Raw genomic sequence first — 15,686 nt, 5'->3', positions numbered from 1 at the left:
CCTTCCGTCGTGCGCCATTTTCTCCCAGTTGTCCGGGACGGACTCCCTTTCTGCATCCCGTAACTCGCCGAATTCTAATAGATTTCAAGTTTTAAAGCAGTGTTCGGATTAGCTCCGTCAGCTGTAGGTCCGAATTCGTTGTTGGTTTTGGAAGCTAACTGCTTTCATAAGAAGTCTGAGGCTTCACGGTGTGGGTTTAAAGTTGCTCCCCCTTCGTGCCCGCAGCTCAATCCCATCCCTGAGTCTATTATTAAGACCCAGGGAGCAAGAGAGCACCTCTGGGCACCGCTGGGTACCAGCGCCCCTCAGGATCTCCTCCCGAGGCTCCGAGGTCTGCGTAGCCTTCGCGAAACTTCTCAAATAGCCCCCACACCGCTCGAGACCCCCCGGAGGGTTATCTCGCACTTCTTATCTTGTCTGCAGTTCTGCCGGAAGCCTATTCCAGCTGATATTTGACCTCCCAGGATAAGGATTCTTTTGTGACCTCCTTTCTGTTTTGTTTCTTAGGGAAAACCAGTCAGTGGGTGAAACCAGTCTGTTTATTTTTGATGCTGTTGGATGAAAAAACTAACGTACTATCTGAAGGTAAGCGTTGCATCCATTACTCCGTCCAGGCCCCCCACCTACCTCTGTCATGTGCCCTCCAGAAGTTATCCCGGAGGGAATGTATTTATTTATTAACATTTTTGTATACCGCCCTTCACCAGGAGGCCTGAGCAGTAGTTTACATCTATAAAACAAATGCAATAGATCAACCCCCCACACCAGATTGCATATTCCCAAGGGGAATACAGCCCATGGGATGAAGATGGTTCCCCACACATCTAGGAGATTCATATATATCAACATAGCATATTGTAGCGCAGAGATGGACAACCTTTAGTCCTCCAGATGGAATTCAAGTGATGTCAGCCCCTTCCTTATATGCTATCCTAGTTAGAATAAGATACACAGAAGTTGTTTCTCATTTATCATCATCATGCTGCTGGCCTTTTCTAGGTGTAAATGACCATGATCTATGTCCAACCTTCATGACCAACTGGCACAGTTCCTTGAAATTGCTGTGCCTGGTGAGCTAGTTGTCTGCAGGTGTATCTTGACCAGGACAGATCTTGTAGCAAGCCACTGCGAGCCTACTCAGGGGTGCCTGCATGCAACGTGTCTACTATAAGCCAAAACAAACAGGAATTTGAAGCATCGCATAGTTTGTGTAAATTGGTCCTTGTCAAACAGTCATTAAGAACATTGATACTGAGAACGCTGTAAAATAGGGGAAAACTTTGTGGTTTTTTTACAAGCTCCAGGAGATTATGGGCTGTATGCAATGGCTGCACAGGTTGCAAAGTAAGGCAACCCATATTTTCTTTTCCAATCTCCTGCTCTGTAGACCCTGCAACTCCACGAAGCCTCTTCAGAGGGCTGGGTGGTCCTTCTGAACAGTGTAGTCAGTGTTGTAAAGGTCTGCAATGAGAGAGGGGCAAGTGCCTGAAATTGGGTGGCAGAATCTCACAACAGCAGTGCTCTGCTTGGGGAACAGTTCTTTCACCCAGTTTCAGGTGTTAAGCTCCTTCCGGTGCAGTCCCATACATCTTAGTTCCACATTGTTGAGGTCACGTAACACTCTGGAGATGGTTTTGAGGGCTGCACAGGGGTAGCTGTCTTCTAGTGTCATGATCATTAGATGCAACACCTGTCTAAAGGAATCACTTTAAGAAATACGTGCATAATTTAAAATGAGTAAGTGCTATCATAAAAAAGCAAGATTAGTTGCATACAAATAAAAACAAAAGGAGACATAGAAACCAATGTGTAGAGAATACTTACAATAGCTACTCAAAAAAACCTCCCCTCCCTGTAGATTTTGTTCCACATCTGCAGTTCAGTCCCAAATGTGTTAGGTGAGTATAAAGAATAATTCATACCTCTTTGGAGAAAAGAACAGGTGAAGTAAAGTTCACACTTTTGCCAGGGACCTTTCTGTGAGGCCCAATTAAATGGAAGCCATTTATCTTTCTCTCTTTTCTATAGTAACAATGGAGGAAGGTCTTTTGCTGTATGACAGAAAACTGGCATTACTTGAGAGGTAGGGTTGATTAATATATTTCTTCATCTTGTTCTCCTGATCTCTATGGGCTCAAGTGCCATTTTATTTTGTTTGGCTCCATTACCTTTAACAAAATGTATCAAATACTACCATGTTGTATATATGCTTTGGTCTGCTAACAAAGAGATGGTTTCATCTTCCTTACTAACAAAAACATATTTACTAACTGAGGCTACACTGCGAAATATGAGGGGGAAAAAGAGGACATAAGGCTTAATTTCTCCTGCCTTTTTGCATTTTTAAAATGTGTCCCCAGACAAAGAGAAAACAGAATCCTGCAGCATTTTTCATTATTAGTTTTAAGTGTATTAGGATCTGACTGTTGGCTGACTTTGCCTTCACTTTTAGCACTTTAAACACTTGATATCTTGATCGTCCCCTAAGCAGAAGAAAAACTGGCAGAGCAAAGATATTATATGCCACAGGTGGCAACTTAGCTTTAAATTTAGCATTTGACTCATAGTTGAGTTTGAAAGTGAATTACAGAATAATAAACCTCCAGTCAATACTTCATTTGCCCAGAGTACATATAAGCTGTGATCAACAGGGTTTTTCGAACCTGCGTCATTAATGCTAATGAATCTCTTATCACCTTAGTGGTGATGTACCATTTTGCACTGAGAGCAGCCTATTTTCTCAACCTATCCCAGAAGAGTTAAGGCTTCATATATTAGCTTTTCAATTATAGTAAGAACTTGTGATTGAAATCTCTATCTTTATTTTGTGACTGCTTTAACAGGAGGTGGCATTATCTGTTACAAAGTATAGAGTAATGAATAAAGCAGTTAAGTCTGCCAGTGTGGGACTATCTAACTTTGGGAGCTTCCAGAGGAGCTGTATATTGAGCATGCATGCTGATAGGTTTGTGTAAAGCCTGTGCTAGAGTTGCTTGTCTATTAAGCATTCATGCTATTATATATATATTCATGCAGAGATTGTAAGACATTAGGGGTAACTAGTGGAGATTCTGTCCTTTCCAGTGTGATATCCATTCACTTCTCTTATTGGACTTTTTGCAGTGTGAAAAGTGATGGGATAATACAAAGTAGATAATAGCCACCAAATGTTGGCAAATAAACAGCCCATCTGCCCTAGTACCCTATATGTTAGTAATAGTTCGGGTTTGAGGTATCATAGTGGTGGCTAACCCTTTTCAGGCCAAGGTCAGCTCTCTGGGTGCGCAGCTAAAGTGAAAAATTAGGTATTTTTATGAATAAAAATATATATGCAGATATAGTGTAGTGTTACCTCTACCTTTTAGCATCACATTTTGTAAAATAATAGTAAGGGGGTGTTGTGGGGTCACAGAAAACCCTTTGGAATCTCAGTGGGGGGACCCGTAGGATAGATAAGTCAATATTTTCGAAAAAGCTAAAAAGGGGGCCTGTGGTGTTTATCAGTAAATATATACAATATATTTGTTTTAAATACCCCCTGGGAAAATGAATCTCTCAGGTGCTACCACAGTGCAAATAAATAAAAAAGGAATGAAGAAAGGCAAATGACATGTAGCAATTCTAAAATGTTATGTGTATTTTTAAATATACACAAATGCTGTGATACTATTTATGGTTGAAATGCCAAAAGTTTTTATTTTTATGCAAGGGAATGTCTTCATAAATGAATGTGTAGCACTGATGTAGGGAATGTTCTTTGCAAAGGCGTAAGAAAAAAGCGGATTAGAAATCTATTGAGCACTTGGGTTGTCTCAAACCTGTTCCACAACAAACTCATCAAAGACAGTATTAGGCTGTGTTTTTAATCAATAAAATTTTATTGTCCGAGTTATAAATATTCTCCATTTGTTCCCTATTTACAGTTGCAAAATATTTTAAGATATTCTACCATTACCTGTCATTCAGCATCTCTCTATAAATGCCATGAAAATGTCATTATGAAATAAAAATCTCTGTTCTCAGCCCACAAATCCAACACCCAGCCACTCATACACACACACACACACACACACACACACAGGTTAAAAGAGGAAGAAAAAAATATATAGTACAGCAGGCAACATTGCAAACGGTTGCTACACAGTAGCAAGAGAATTGTGTAGAAGGATTGTTGTTGTTTTTCCTGAAAGTCTATAACGGCAAGCTTTTCAGGATGTTTGTGATAGACCAGCGTTGGCCGGAACATTTCTGTAAAACTAGCTGAAAGCCAAATTCATTATCACTGTTTTCCTGCAGCTCCAGACAACGTTTGGATTTTCTGTTCTGGATTGGACCTCCCTTTAAAAATGAAGAAAGAAAAACACATTTAATCAAAAGTCACCTATCACCACTTCAGTCTCATGATCATTTGGATTTAAGAGTCATTCAGCAGTCAGCCATAAGTGAGTATCCATTGGGGGAACAGTCAGATTGAAACCAAGATTCAATTCACTGCTCAACCATGAAGATCTATCATGGGTCTCAAGAGTATCCTGAGTGCTTCCAGCCAGGAGTATTTTTTAGCATTGCCCACTCATTGTTTTCCCACTGTAAGCTACATAACCTTCCATGTTTCAGCAGGCACATCCTGCTAATATTAACCATTGGAATAGCTCAGTCAGTAGAGCATGAGCCTCTTAACTGCAGGGTTGTGGGTTCAAGCCCCACATTGGGCAAAGATTCCTGCACTGCAGGAAGTTGGACTAGATGGCCCTCGTGGTCCCTTCCAACTCTACAACTCTATGATTCTTACTGGGTCAAGAGAGTCAGTTTCACTTTAGAATACCTAGTCAAGAAGTGGCAATATCACAATGTCGTTGTGAGGATAAAATGGGGTTAGACCTATGTACACAGCTCCTGGGAAGAAGCGAAGGATATAAATTCTTATAAGCCAATATAGTCTTGTGCAAACTTACTTAAGTGTATGTCCTACTAAGATTCCCAAATAAACCTGCAGTGAGATTATGCTACAAGACACAGAAACTACAAAACCCAGTGCAAATGTCAAAGATGGCAGCAGGTTTAGAAAGAAGCTTCGCAAACACCCAACCTGAGAGTAAATAGCCTTCTGTAGATTTGTCCAACCCTATTCTGCAATACTAAGCATATAATAATAATAATAATAATAATAATAATAATTTTTTATATCCCGCCCTCCCCAGCCAAAGCTGGGCTCAGAGCAGCTAACAACAATAAAAGTAAGACAGTTTACATAAAATTCAAAATCAAATTAATGGCAACCATTGGGCTAGAGTTCTACGAGGATTACCAAAGGAGGGGGTCAGGCTGTGCCTTGGCCAAAGGCCTTGTGGAACAGCTCTGTCTTGCAGGCCCTGCGGAAAGATGTCAAGTCCCGCAGGGCCCTAGTCTCTTGTGACAGAGTGTTCCACCAGATTGGGGCCACAGCCGAAAAAGCCCTGGCTCTGGTTGAAGCCAGCCTAACCTCCCTGTGGCCCGGGATCTCCAAGATGTTTTTATTTAAAGACCCTAAGGTCCTTCGAAGGGACGCAGGTGGCGCTGTGGGTTAAAGCCTCAGCGCCTAGGACTTGCCGATCGAAAGGTCGGCGGTTCGAATCCCTGTGGCGGGGTGCGCTCCCGCTGCTCGGTCCCAGCGCCTGCCAACCTAGCAGTTCGAAAGCACCTCCGGGTGCAAGTAGATAAATAGGGACCGCTTACCAGCGGGAAGGTAAACGGCGTTTCCGTGTGCGACTCTGGCTCTGGCTCTGGCCAGAGCAGCGATGTCACGCTGGCCACGTGACCCGGAAGTGTCTCCGGACAGCGCTGGCCCCTGGCCTCTTAAGTGAGATGGGCGCACAACCCCAGAGTCTGTCAAGACTGGCCCGTATGGGCAGGGGTACCTTTACCTTTACCTTTACCTTTAAGGTCCTTCGAAGGACATATCAGAAGAGGCGGTCCCATAGGTACGAGGGTCCTAGGCCGTATAGGAATTACTTCAGTATAACTAACTGCTGGCTTTTAATTTGCATTTGTAGAATAGCCATTGCTGATTTACTACAACCTGATATCTTTCTGAACCACATCTGTCTTTGCCTAGTTAAGTTTGTATAACCCCTTCTCCATTCTGTTCTAAGACTCAATTGTATTGAGAAAGCATTTTGAGATTCTTCATATGAAGTGATTCAAAAATGGAATAAAATGTAACAATAGTCGTTTCAACAGAAATAGGAAGCTTCTAACAGAAATAAATTCTGTGATATCCTGCCTGTATAAAAATCAACAGCAACCAGATATTACAGCCACTTGGCTGATTTACCACTGTCAAGTAACTGTGCAGTTTTCCACTTCTAGGACTTCACATATTTCCCCCCATATAATGCTTCTTGTAGCAATGGAAAAATATGCTACATTTGTAAAAAGAAAAGGAGGCTTCTTAAAGTAAAACTTTAAAGTAACAAATTAATTAGGGTGGCCTGGTGTCCTACTTTACAGACGAGAGACCTCTATTTGAAGGATATCCAGTCCAAGGACAGGATAAAACCTGCACAGTATCTAACAGATCCTTACTCGAATGTCAGCCACTTCCTTCCATATTCTACCTTAAGATTGTGAGATCAGAAGCAGACTGCATGGCATCATCACCAGCCAGCTGGTTTCCTCTCTTCTCTTGCTCTGTAAACTATCTCTAGTCACAAAATTTTAATCCCAAGCAGGGTAGTATCACAAAGGAAAAAGAATCCAGTTTCCCACCATTCTGGTTGGGTAACTGGCCTTAAGAAGAGCCTGGCTGAATCTGACCAAGAGTTCAGCATTCCACTTCCCACCAGAGGCCTATGGGAGGCCTAAAAGCAGGAGATGGGTGCATTTATTATTATTTTTTTGTTTATTGAATTTATATACTGCCCCTATACCTGGGGGTCCTGCAGGTGTTCTCTAACAACTGGTGTTCAGAGGGTTGTGAATTATGCCAGATGAGCCAATAAAGCAGAATTTGATGTCAATATATATAAAAACAGTAAGTCTCAAACAATTTTATTTACATACTCCTAGTACAAGATTAGAGCTTGACTATTATTTTTCTCTTTAAATGCTAATTACCACCTGCTTTCAAGGTTACATTTACTCTGAAAGGCTATGAATGACTCCTATAACAAAGGGAGAGATTGAGCTACTTAATCGGGAAAAGAACTATTAATCTTATCCTGACATTGTTGTCCAAACTTAATACCATCCTACGATTTGTGATTCTGATAAATTCTATTAATTTCAATCTCTTGTTTTTCTTGGAGAAAAAAAGAATACTTTCTTCCCTTTGCCTTTCTGCTGAAGAGAAGTCAGATTCTCAAGGTTGAATTTGAAGTGTTAGTCACTATTAAGACAAAAGCAGCTATGTAGATAAAAGGGATAAAGGGAGATAAAAGCAGGAGTTGTACAAAGATTGGGTACTTAAAAAGGATAATGGCGTCCAATTGTGCATAGCATATATTCCTAGTTGAACGATTCACAAAAAATAATTTATTGGATTATTTTAACCCCATTCTCTGCTCACTGCATTAGCTGTATCAGCGTTCAGTATATTACAAATCAGTTTTGCACTACTAGACTGAAGTACTGGATTGACTCATGCCCATTGGAGCGGACATGAAGAGGAGATGGGCTGCTCATATATCAGTTGGCTTGGCTTTGGTTGACTGGCTGGAAGTCTTGGCTTTGGTTGACTGACTGGAAGACTGCAACTAGTAAGTGGCAAGTCACTGCGTGATTATATTGACCCAACTAATCGTTTCACAATTGCAACTATTGCCCCATGATGCGACTATTAGACAATTTCCTAAGATAAGACAGTTTACACATTCAAGATATGAAATGAAAGGCTATAATTAATTATCCTGTGATACATGTAGCATGAAACATTATTATTACACCACAGCAAAATGGCCAGTGAATTACAGGAGGGTGATAGCCAACTGTGGTGTCTTGCTTGTGCAAATGGGACCTACCCTTCCTCTCTCCTGCAGCCCCCTGTGCACCCCAAAACTGGCTCTGGGGTGTTGGCACCCCCTCCAATGCAGATTGGGGGTTGCAGTGAGGAGGAAGGAAAGTCCTGCCAAATCTACTGGAAAGGTGTTGGATCTCTCCCATAATGTTTACCAGTATGGAGTTTGCAACAATCCAGTAAGAAGGGAGCACATTCTATAAGTTATATAACCATATTCAGTATAAGATCCTCGGTTTGCTGGATACATCCATGTTCAACAGACAATGTGGTTATACCACATTAAGGATTTGGGTTTTCTTTTCACCTAGGTTTGCTACAGTTTTTGTTGTTATTATTTATTAGATTTATATACCAGCCTTCATCAAAAGATTTCAGGATGGTTGACATGTTATTCCTGTTCCTCAGTGTTTATTCTTACTGTGCAAAGCCAATCCTCTTAGAACACCACAGATTCAGTGAATAGGGATGAATTTCACAAAGCTGAGCTTCCCAAAAGGAAACTGCAATATACTGAAAATTCAAAGTGCAAAAACTCTGACCCTGAAAGAAAGGTAGGAGGGGAAACTGTTTATTTTTCTTTCCTCCTTCACCCTCCAGAAAACCTACTCTAGATGACTGAGATATTCTCCACAGTGCAGATCAGGGGAAAGGGGATTTGGCAAAAGTCACCTTGCCTCTCCCTTCCAGAATGGGAGTCTGCATTAGATCAGAGTCCCTACCATGAATGAAAGAGCCACTCAGGACTACTATTCAGAAGTCTATCTCTATAGTAGTTTTCCTGCCAAAGTGCACAAGGCAAGCCATTATACAGCAGTGATCAAAAAATACTTTTTGCTAACCTTTCTGTCCCAATTGTGGGAAACTGTTTTCTTTACTGAGATTCTTGACTTACATAGTGATTTTCTATTTTGCAGATTTACAATAATGAAGTATAATGATGAATCCGACTGAATGCTTGTATTAGAATATTCAAAAATGCCCTCAAAATGTGCGTGCATTTATAGTTTTCATTAACATCAACTCCTGCAATCTATTTCCCTTATAATGGGAATGCTAGAGTGGATAACCATTTATATTATTTTTGTGGTACTTAACAACTATTTTATATATGAACATCTAATACTTTTTTTAATTAAGACATTTTAATAAAGACAATTTAAATCCGGCTGGAAGACAATGGCATATAGCAATGGAAATTAAATACGGAAGGAAAGTTAATAATGAAAGCCCAACTGAGTTTAATATGGCTGAACTGGATTAAGAACTGGGCTTATCTATTGTTTATTGCGCATTCATTCTGAACTATTTGCATGGAGGTTATTCAACACGTCCTGTTTACTGAACATTTATCCTGCTTTGTTTGGGTGGATTTTCTGTCAACCAATTGCTATCCCACACTTTCTAGTGCATTTTCCAGTCATTTTCTTTAATACAAAAAGTTTGCTTGCTTTTTTTTAATGGGTTTGTTCTGCAGGAGTATCAGAGAGCACTTTAATCCACTAAATTTCTTGGCATGCAATTGATTCTCTCCTGTACATAAGAACATAAAAAGAGCCTGCTGGATCAGACCAATGACCTACATCGTTCAGCATCCTGTTCTCAGCAGACAACCAGAGGCCTGTGCACGCAGGATTTGAGCGCAAAAGCACTTTCCCTTGTGATTTCCAGAAACTAGTACAGTGGTGCCCCGCAAGACGAATGCCTCGCTAAACGAAAAACCCGCAAGACGAAAGGGTTTTCCCTTCGCAAGACGAAAGCCCATAGGGAAATCTCCGGGGACAGCGGGGAAGCGCAGCACCTGTCCTGAAGGCTTGCAGTGGGAGGTCCGGGAACAGAGGAGAAGGCGCGCAGCGATTCTCCTCTGTTCCCGGGGCTTGCGGTGGGAGGAGGGTTTTTCCTCCCCACCGCCAACCTTCAGAACAGCCTTCTGAATGTTGGCGGTGGGAAGAAAAGCCCTTCTCCCACCTCCAGCCTTCAGAAGAGTTCCCCGCAGGGCTCCCCAAGCTGCAGATGTCTGCCCCCGCGCGAGGGCGCTCTGCTTCAGAGCGTCCCTCGCACCGGGCAGCAGGCTGCTATCCGCAGCCTAGGCAGCCCTGCAGGAACTCTTCTGAAGGCTGGCGGCGGGAGAAGGGCTTTTCTTCCCACCGCCAGCCTTCAGAAGGCTGTTCTGAAGGCTGGCGGTGGGGAGAAAAGTCCTTCTCCCCCCGCCAGCCTTCAGAAGAGGTCCAGGGACAGACTGTCCCCGGATCTGGTCTGAAGGCGGCCTCCCTAGGAATGCATTAATTGATTTTCAATGCATTCCTATGGGAAACCGTGCTTCGCAAGACGAAAAACTCGCAAGAAGAAAAAACTTGCGGAACGAATTAATTTCGTCTTGCGAGGCACCACTGTATTCAGAAACATTACTGCTTCCCACTACAGAGACAGAGCATACCCTGCGTGACTAGTAGCCTTTGACAGTCCTCTCTTTAATGAATTTGTCTACAGTGGTACCTCTGGTTAAGAACTTAATTCGTTCTGGAGGTCTGTTCTTAACCTGAAACTGTTCTTAACCTGAAGCACCACTTTAGCTAATGGGGCCTCCTGCTGCTGCTGCGCCGCTGGAGCATGATTTCTGTTCTCATCCTGAAGCAAAGTTCTTAACCCGAGGTACTATTTCTGTGTTAGCAGAGTCTGTAACCTGAAGCATCTGTAACCCGAGGTACCACTGTATTCCTCTTTTAAAGCCATCTAGGTTGGTGGCCATCGCTGCCTGCTGTGGGAGCAAGTTCCATAGTTCAACTATGCACTGCAGGAATACTTTCTTTTTTCTGTCCTGAATCTAAACATTCAGTTCCATCGGATGGCCATGAATTCTAGTATTATGAAAAGGGGGGGGGCATAGTGACAGTCTAGAGAGGACCCTTATGAAGCCTGTGATGTCAACATGCAAAAATTCCCCCCATCTCCAAGCAAGTGCTTCAATCTTCCTCCACCACCAACACCTAATAAAGTCTCCCAGGTTCCTCTGCAACAGAGAGGGGAAGACATTAACTACAGCGTATACTGCCTACCCGAAATAAAACCCTTGCTGGAGCCCCACAGAAACCAGGTATTACACCTGCAAAATCGGAGCTTGCATTTCTGCAAAATCGGAGCCCCCAATTCTCAATAGAAGCTACATTCCCACTTGAAGCATTAGGAGGTGATGGCTACAACTGTCAATGAATCATAGCTGTCAACTTACAGATTTGAAAATAAGGGACCAGCAGCCTCGAAAATAAGGGATCAGCAGCCAAAATAAGGGATTTTAGTCAACCAGCTCCTTCCCTTTTCCCCATAACAGTCAATCGAAGGAGCCTCCAAAACAAATCCAAAAGCCCCCTCTCCCACGAGAGCGCCTTTCCTTTCCCCCCACCATGTGCCCCAGCTCCAGACAGACCTTTTCCCCAGCAAGGCTGAGTGGGCCGTCGATGACGTATCCATCCGATTCCAAGCACAGGTATGTTCAACTTCTGAGCCCCTCCGAGCCAAAGGCAGAAAGCCCAGCCAGCAGCCAAACGAAGCCTCGAGCGGTGGTTCCCACAGTGCAGCAACCCGGCAAAGGGGATGCAGCAAGGAAAACCACCGTCACCTCTCCGCTGAGAATTGCTGAGCAAAGGCGAGTCCCCAGGCAACGCGGTCGATTTGATCGGCACAAGGCATGCAAGCTCCACCCCCCAGTCGTTCTTAGACTCCTTATTGGGTGAGCAACGCAGCCAAGCAACACTGTTGGAGGCCGGCTGCTTCCTTTGAAACCCGGGAAATTTAAGGGACATCATCAATAAAGGACAGCAGCGGGAAACGGCGCCGGGATAAGGGAGTTTCCCACCCAAATAAGGGACGGTTGACAGCTATACAATGAATGTGTGTGAACACTTGGCTCCCATGGAAGCAAACTCAGCCATCTTCTTTAAACCTAAAGACTTCAGTGCAGGCAAGAAGTCTGTGTTGACACAAGCACACCCCAAACAATCAGTAGGAGAGGGGAGAGCAAAACATGACTGTCAAAAAGAAAGCTCCATTAAAGCTGGCTGCCTATTAAAGGCTTCACTCAGGTTACTTTATACAGTGGTACCTCGGGTTACATACGCTCCAGGTTACAGACTCCGCTAACCCAGAAATAGTACCTCAGGTTAAGAACTTTGCTTCAGGATGAGAACAGAAATCGTGCTCCAGCGGCACGGCGGCAGCAGGAGGCCCCATTAGCTAAAGTGGTGCTTCAGGTTAAGAACGGACCTCCGGAACGAATTAAGTACTTAACCTGAGGTACCACTGTATTTTAGATGCACTCATAAAATATTGAGAGAGCTGCTAAATAAAAAGCATCAGGGAGAAGGTAATGCTCTTGCTGTACTTATTGCTCTCCCAAGGTTTAAAAGAAAGTTTAATGCCACTTCTCTCTCCCAGTTAACTTTTTCATCATGAAAACACTCATTTCTATAATCAAACAAGAATCCCAGAACATAAAATTCCAGCCTGCAAGAGGATCTGCAGTAGTAGTGATACTTTCAGCAAAGCAAAACAAGATAGCAACTGCCATCTTCTTAAAGATGATCATCCCAAAACACTGCACCAGCAAATCTATCCCTGCGTAAAGTAAATCAAAAGTAGAGTGGCACTTCAGTCCTTTTCACACAGCTGGAAACTATGTGGCATAGAAGATTTCTGCACTGCAGGGAGGTGGACTAGATGACCCTTGTGGTCCTTCCAACTCCTCAATTCTTTGAACATGTGGAGGAGCAACAGGACTGTGTTAGCTGCTGTCTGCAGTTCCATTTTCCCTGTGTTCATGGGCTCTTCAGTGGCCTTTCCTGACTTGGTGCCCTCCAGAGGTTTTGGATTACAACTCCCATAATCCCTGACCCCTGCCTCTGCTGGCAGGCACTGATGGACGTTGTAGTCAAAAACGTCTGAAAAACACCAGGCTGTGGGAAGCTGGCATTGAGCTTTTTCTGCATGGAAGCTCTCTACATGAATGGGGATCTTTCTTTGTTGTAGGCCAATGGACACATGGAGATCAGGATGGAGACAGTAGTCACAATCTTGCTTCCCTCCAATGTACTCAGTCTACATGGTTTCCACGTGTGGATATGGCCGTTGTAAAGTTGGCCAGAGCTGCAGAATTCAGCTGGAAGCTGGACAATAAAACATGAGCCTTAATTGTTTCTAGTTTTCAGTTTATCCTTTTTCTAACAGCCCCTTCTCCATCCAAAGAAAAACAATCCAAATCTTGAGCAAACAAGACAAAAAGCAACAGCAAAGAAGTCAAGTGGAAAAGATGGTAAACATCACTTGGAAAATACTGAACATAAGCCTCCTTCTTTTACTCTCTCTTTTCAGCATCCCAGTGTTTTTATTGTATTGTTAAACTAAGGAGAGTAGTGCACTATTTCAGCCTGACAGGCCATTTCTGGGGAACAATTATGAACCACAGCAAAAGATGGTGAAACGTGTTAAATTATTTAGGAGGAGTGTACCATTTGCCTGGTTACTTAGCAGCTGTATCATGTTACCACAACATCAATTTTGCTTTGTGCTTCTGCTGAGTTTAGTTAACATTTAGACCACTCAATGTGGTGCATCCCAACAGGGCATAATTATACTCAGAGGGTCCTTTAATAACTACCAGGCAGTGCTAGCAATGCAGGGAGATGAATGGGAAGAATTGCTGTGACAGAAATGTTAAGTAGAGGCATCAGCAATACTTCTTTGGACCTCAGAACCATATACCTTCTAACAGGTGTCGCTGGGCATCTAAAAGGACGTATGCTGGAAAAGTAAAGTGCTCAACTGAAGGATTTTAATGTGTCATGAACAAAACTGGGGGGGGGGGGGATGTTACCTTAGTAACCATTTTTGTTTTTCGGTTGGGTGGTGTGTTGAAAATGGGTAGAAATGTTTACCCAACTAAGAATAAAGCCAGCATTTCCCATAAGCTCCTTCATTTGCCATAGAGCAAATTGTACATAAGAGCATGTGGTTGACTATATAGGTTGTGATTTCATCCTGTTTTCTGAGATCCCTGATGTGACTGTTCCCAGAAAGAAGTCTCATTAAAAATAGTCTCAAAGCACACATGGAGAAGCAATTTCAACAAACAGGCTTGAAAACAAGTACATTCACATAATTTAGGGAGGCTGGTATATGTTTTCTCCAATGAAAACACAATTTCCCCTCTCCCCAATTTAAATGAAATTGAATTGTTGGGGTGTGCTGAGACTTTAGCTGCCTGAATAAACTGGAAACAGATACATAAATTAGAGTTAAGTAATTCACATTTTACTAACCTTTTAGATTTGAGATTGAAAACAAGCATGCAGATTAGGGTGATAAAAGTTCCTCACTCCCAAGGATGCTCAGCTGTCATGGGGTTGTCTGTAGACTTCCAGTAACAGAAGCATTTTGCCTCTGAATATCAGTTGCTATTGCACCAATATGTATCCTACTTGTGGCTTCCACAAGCTGGCCACTGGTTAGCCACTGTGAGAAAAGAAAGTTTGGCTAGGTGCAATAAGACTTTTCAAAGTTATAAGAGAAATAAATAACGGCTTTTATGGGTGGAGGAGTTAAAAACAAACAGCAAAAGCCTCTGAGCCTGGGGCATGTTGTTATCAAGACCATACATTAATTTGGCCCAAGACACTCCCTAGAGGAAGGGGTGGAGGAGAGAAAAATATCACACTATGTGTTATCTTGTTTTCTGTAAACTATGTTTTTCATTGATGGATAAATCATCTGCCTTCAGTAGCCATTCTTGAATTGTTGGGGTGTGTTGAGACTTTAAACTCCTTAAACATATTTCTTTGGGCAACCAGAGCAGCTTGTGATATAAATGCCCTGTGTCCTTCCTTGCCTTGAGGGCCCATATAATCTGTATACAGCCTTATATCAGAGTGCTGGAATGTGAAAGCTAGTACAGCACTTAGAACAGTGTTATAATTTTGAATAAAATGCTTATCAAAATGCACTGTACACACTTCTCAATTCTGTTTCTCAAGCATTTTACATGGGAATTGTTCTACATATATCAAATGTCCAAGACTGCTGCCAAAGAATACCTTTCAGTCTCTGGATGTATTTATGCACTTGCTGGCACTAGAGGACAAAAAGCCATTTTCGAATTCTGTCTACATCCTAGTCATCACAGGTTCTTCACTTGACATACAAATGAAACAAAGAACCAATGTAAGGCCACGGGAAATGAGCACCTACCAAGGGGGAGGGTAGCTCTAATGCCCTTACTGCCTGGAATACACACGGGGCAAAAGCAGTCAGGTAACAACTGTTGAATTTGCAGTGTCCCAAGCACAGCGGAATGATGAGGAGTACGTGCCACATACTCTATATTACTTTATTTACACTTCAAAGCTGGTAGATTACAGAAAAACATCTTGCCTCTGCCGGAGCAGAGAAAGCATCCTCTCTCCTCTAAAGCACGGAGAGAACTCTGTGAGAACAGTGAAAAACAGGAAACCAGTGTACGTCACATCCAGTCTCCTTTCCCGTGAGAAACTCCAACAGCAACTCTGACTGGAATGTAAACATTGTCTTGTGACAAGCACTTCGCTGCACAGTGAAGAGAGCAGAAACCAACAACAACAACTAGGTTGTCTCAGCTGGTCAGTGGGCAAGCACTTCCACGGTGCTGAATTTAACTTCCCCTGACTCA

General features: G+C 42.7%; 1 protein-coding gene and 2 long non-coding RNA genes across 4 annotated transcripts in view; 2 read left to right on the top strand and 1 right to left on the bottom strand.

Annotated features, from left to right (window-relative positions):
* The window catches only part of LOC307211025, a 56,635-nt gene extending 54,552 nt beyond the window's left edge, over positions 1–2,083 (top strand). Inside the window, exons 3-4 of the long non-coding RNA XR_013836247.1 lie at positions 508–585; positions 2,029–2,083. This is a non-coding gene — a long non-coding RNA (uncharacterized lncRNA). The remainder of the gene's footprint in view (positions 1–507; positions 586–2,028) is intronic.
* A 1,772-nt stretch (positions 2,084–3,855) lies between these two features.
* The window catches only part of GALNT18 (polypeptide N-acetylgalactosaminyltransferase 18), a 372,255-nt gene continuing 360,424 nt past the window's right edge, over positions 3,856–15,686 (bottom strand). For both annotated transcript variants that reach the window (XM_079966313.1, XM_079966312.1), the window contains exon 11: positions 3,856–4,338. In XM_079966313.1, the coding sequence (XP_079822439.1) occupies positions 4,192–4,338 (147 nt within the window). In that variant the 3' untranslated portion in view covers positions 3,856–4,191. The remainder of the gene's footprint in view (positions 4,339–15,686) is intronic.
* On the top strand, positions 5,925–10,480 carry LOC307211011. The gene is made up of 3 exons (XR_013836244.1): positions 5,925–7,012; positions 7,600–9,678; positions 10,394–10,480. It is a non-coding gene; the product is annotated as an uncharacterized lncRNA (long non-coding RNA).

This window comes from Podarcis cretensis (genome assembly GCF_951804945.1).
Source record: "Podarcis cretensis genome assembly, chromosome: 1".
Lineage (NCBI taxonomy): Eukaryota > Metazoa > Chordata > Lepidosauria > Squamata > Lacertidae > Podarcis > Podarcis cretensis.
This window is presented reverse-complemented; position numbering and strand designations above follow the sequence as displayed.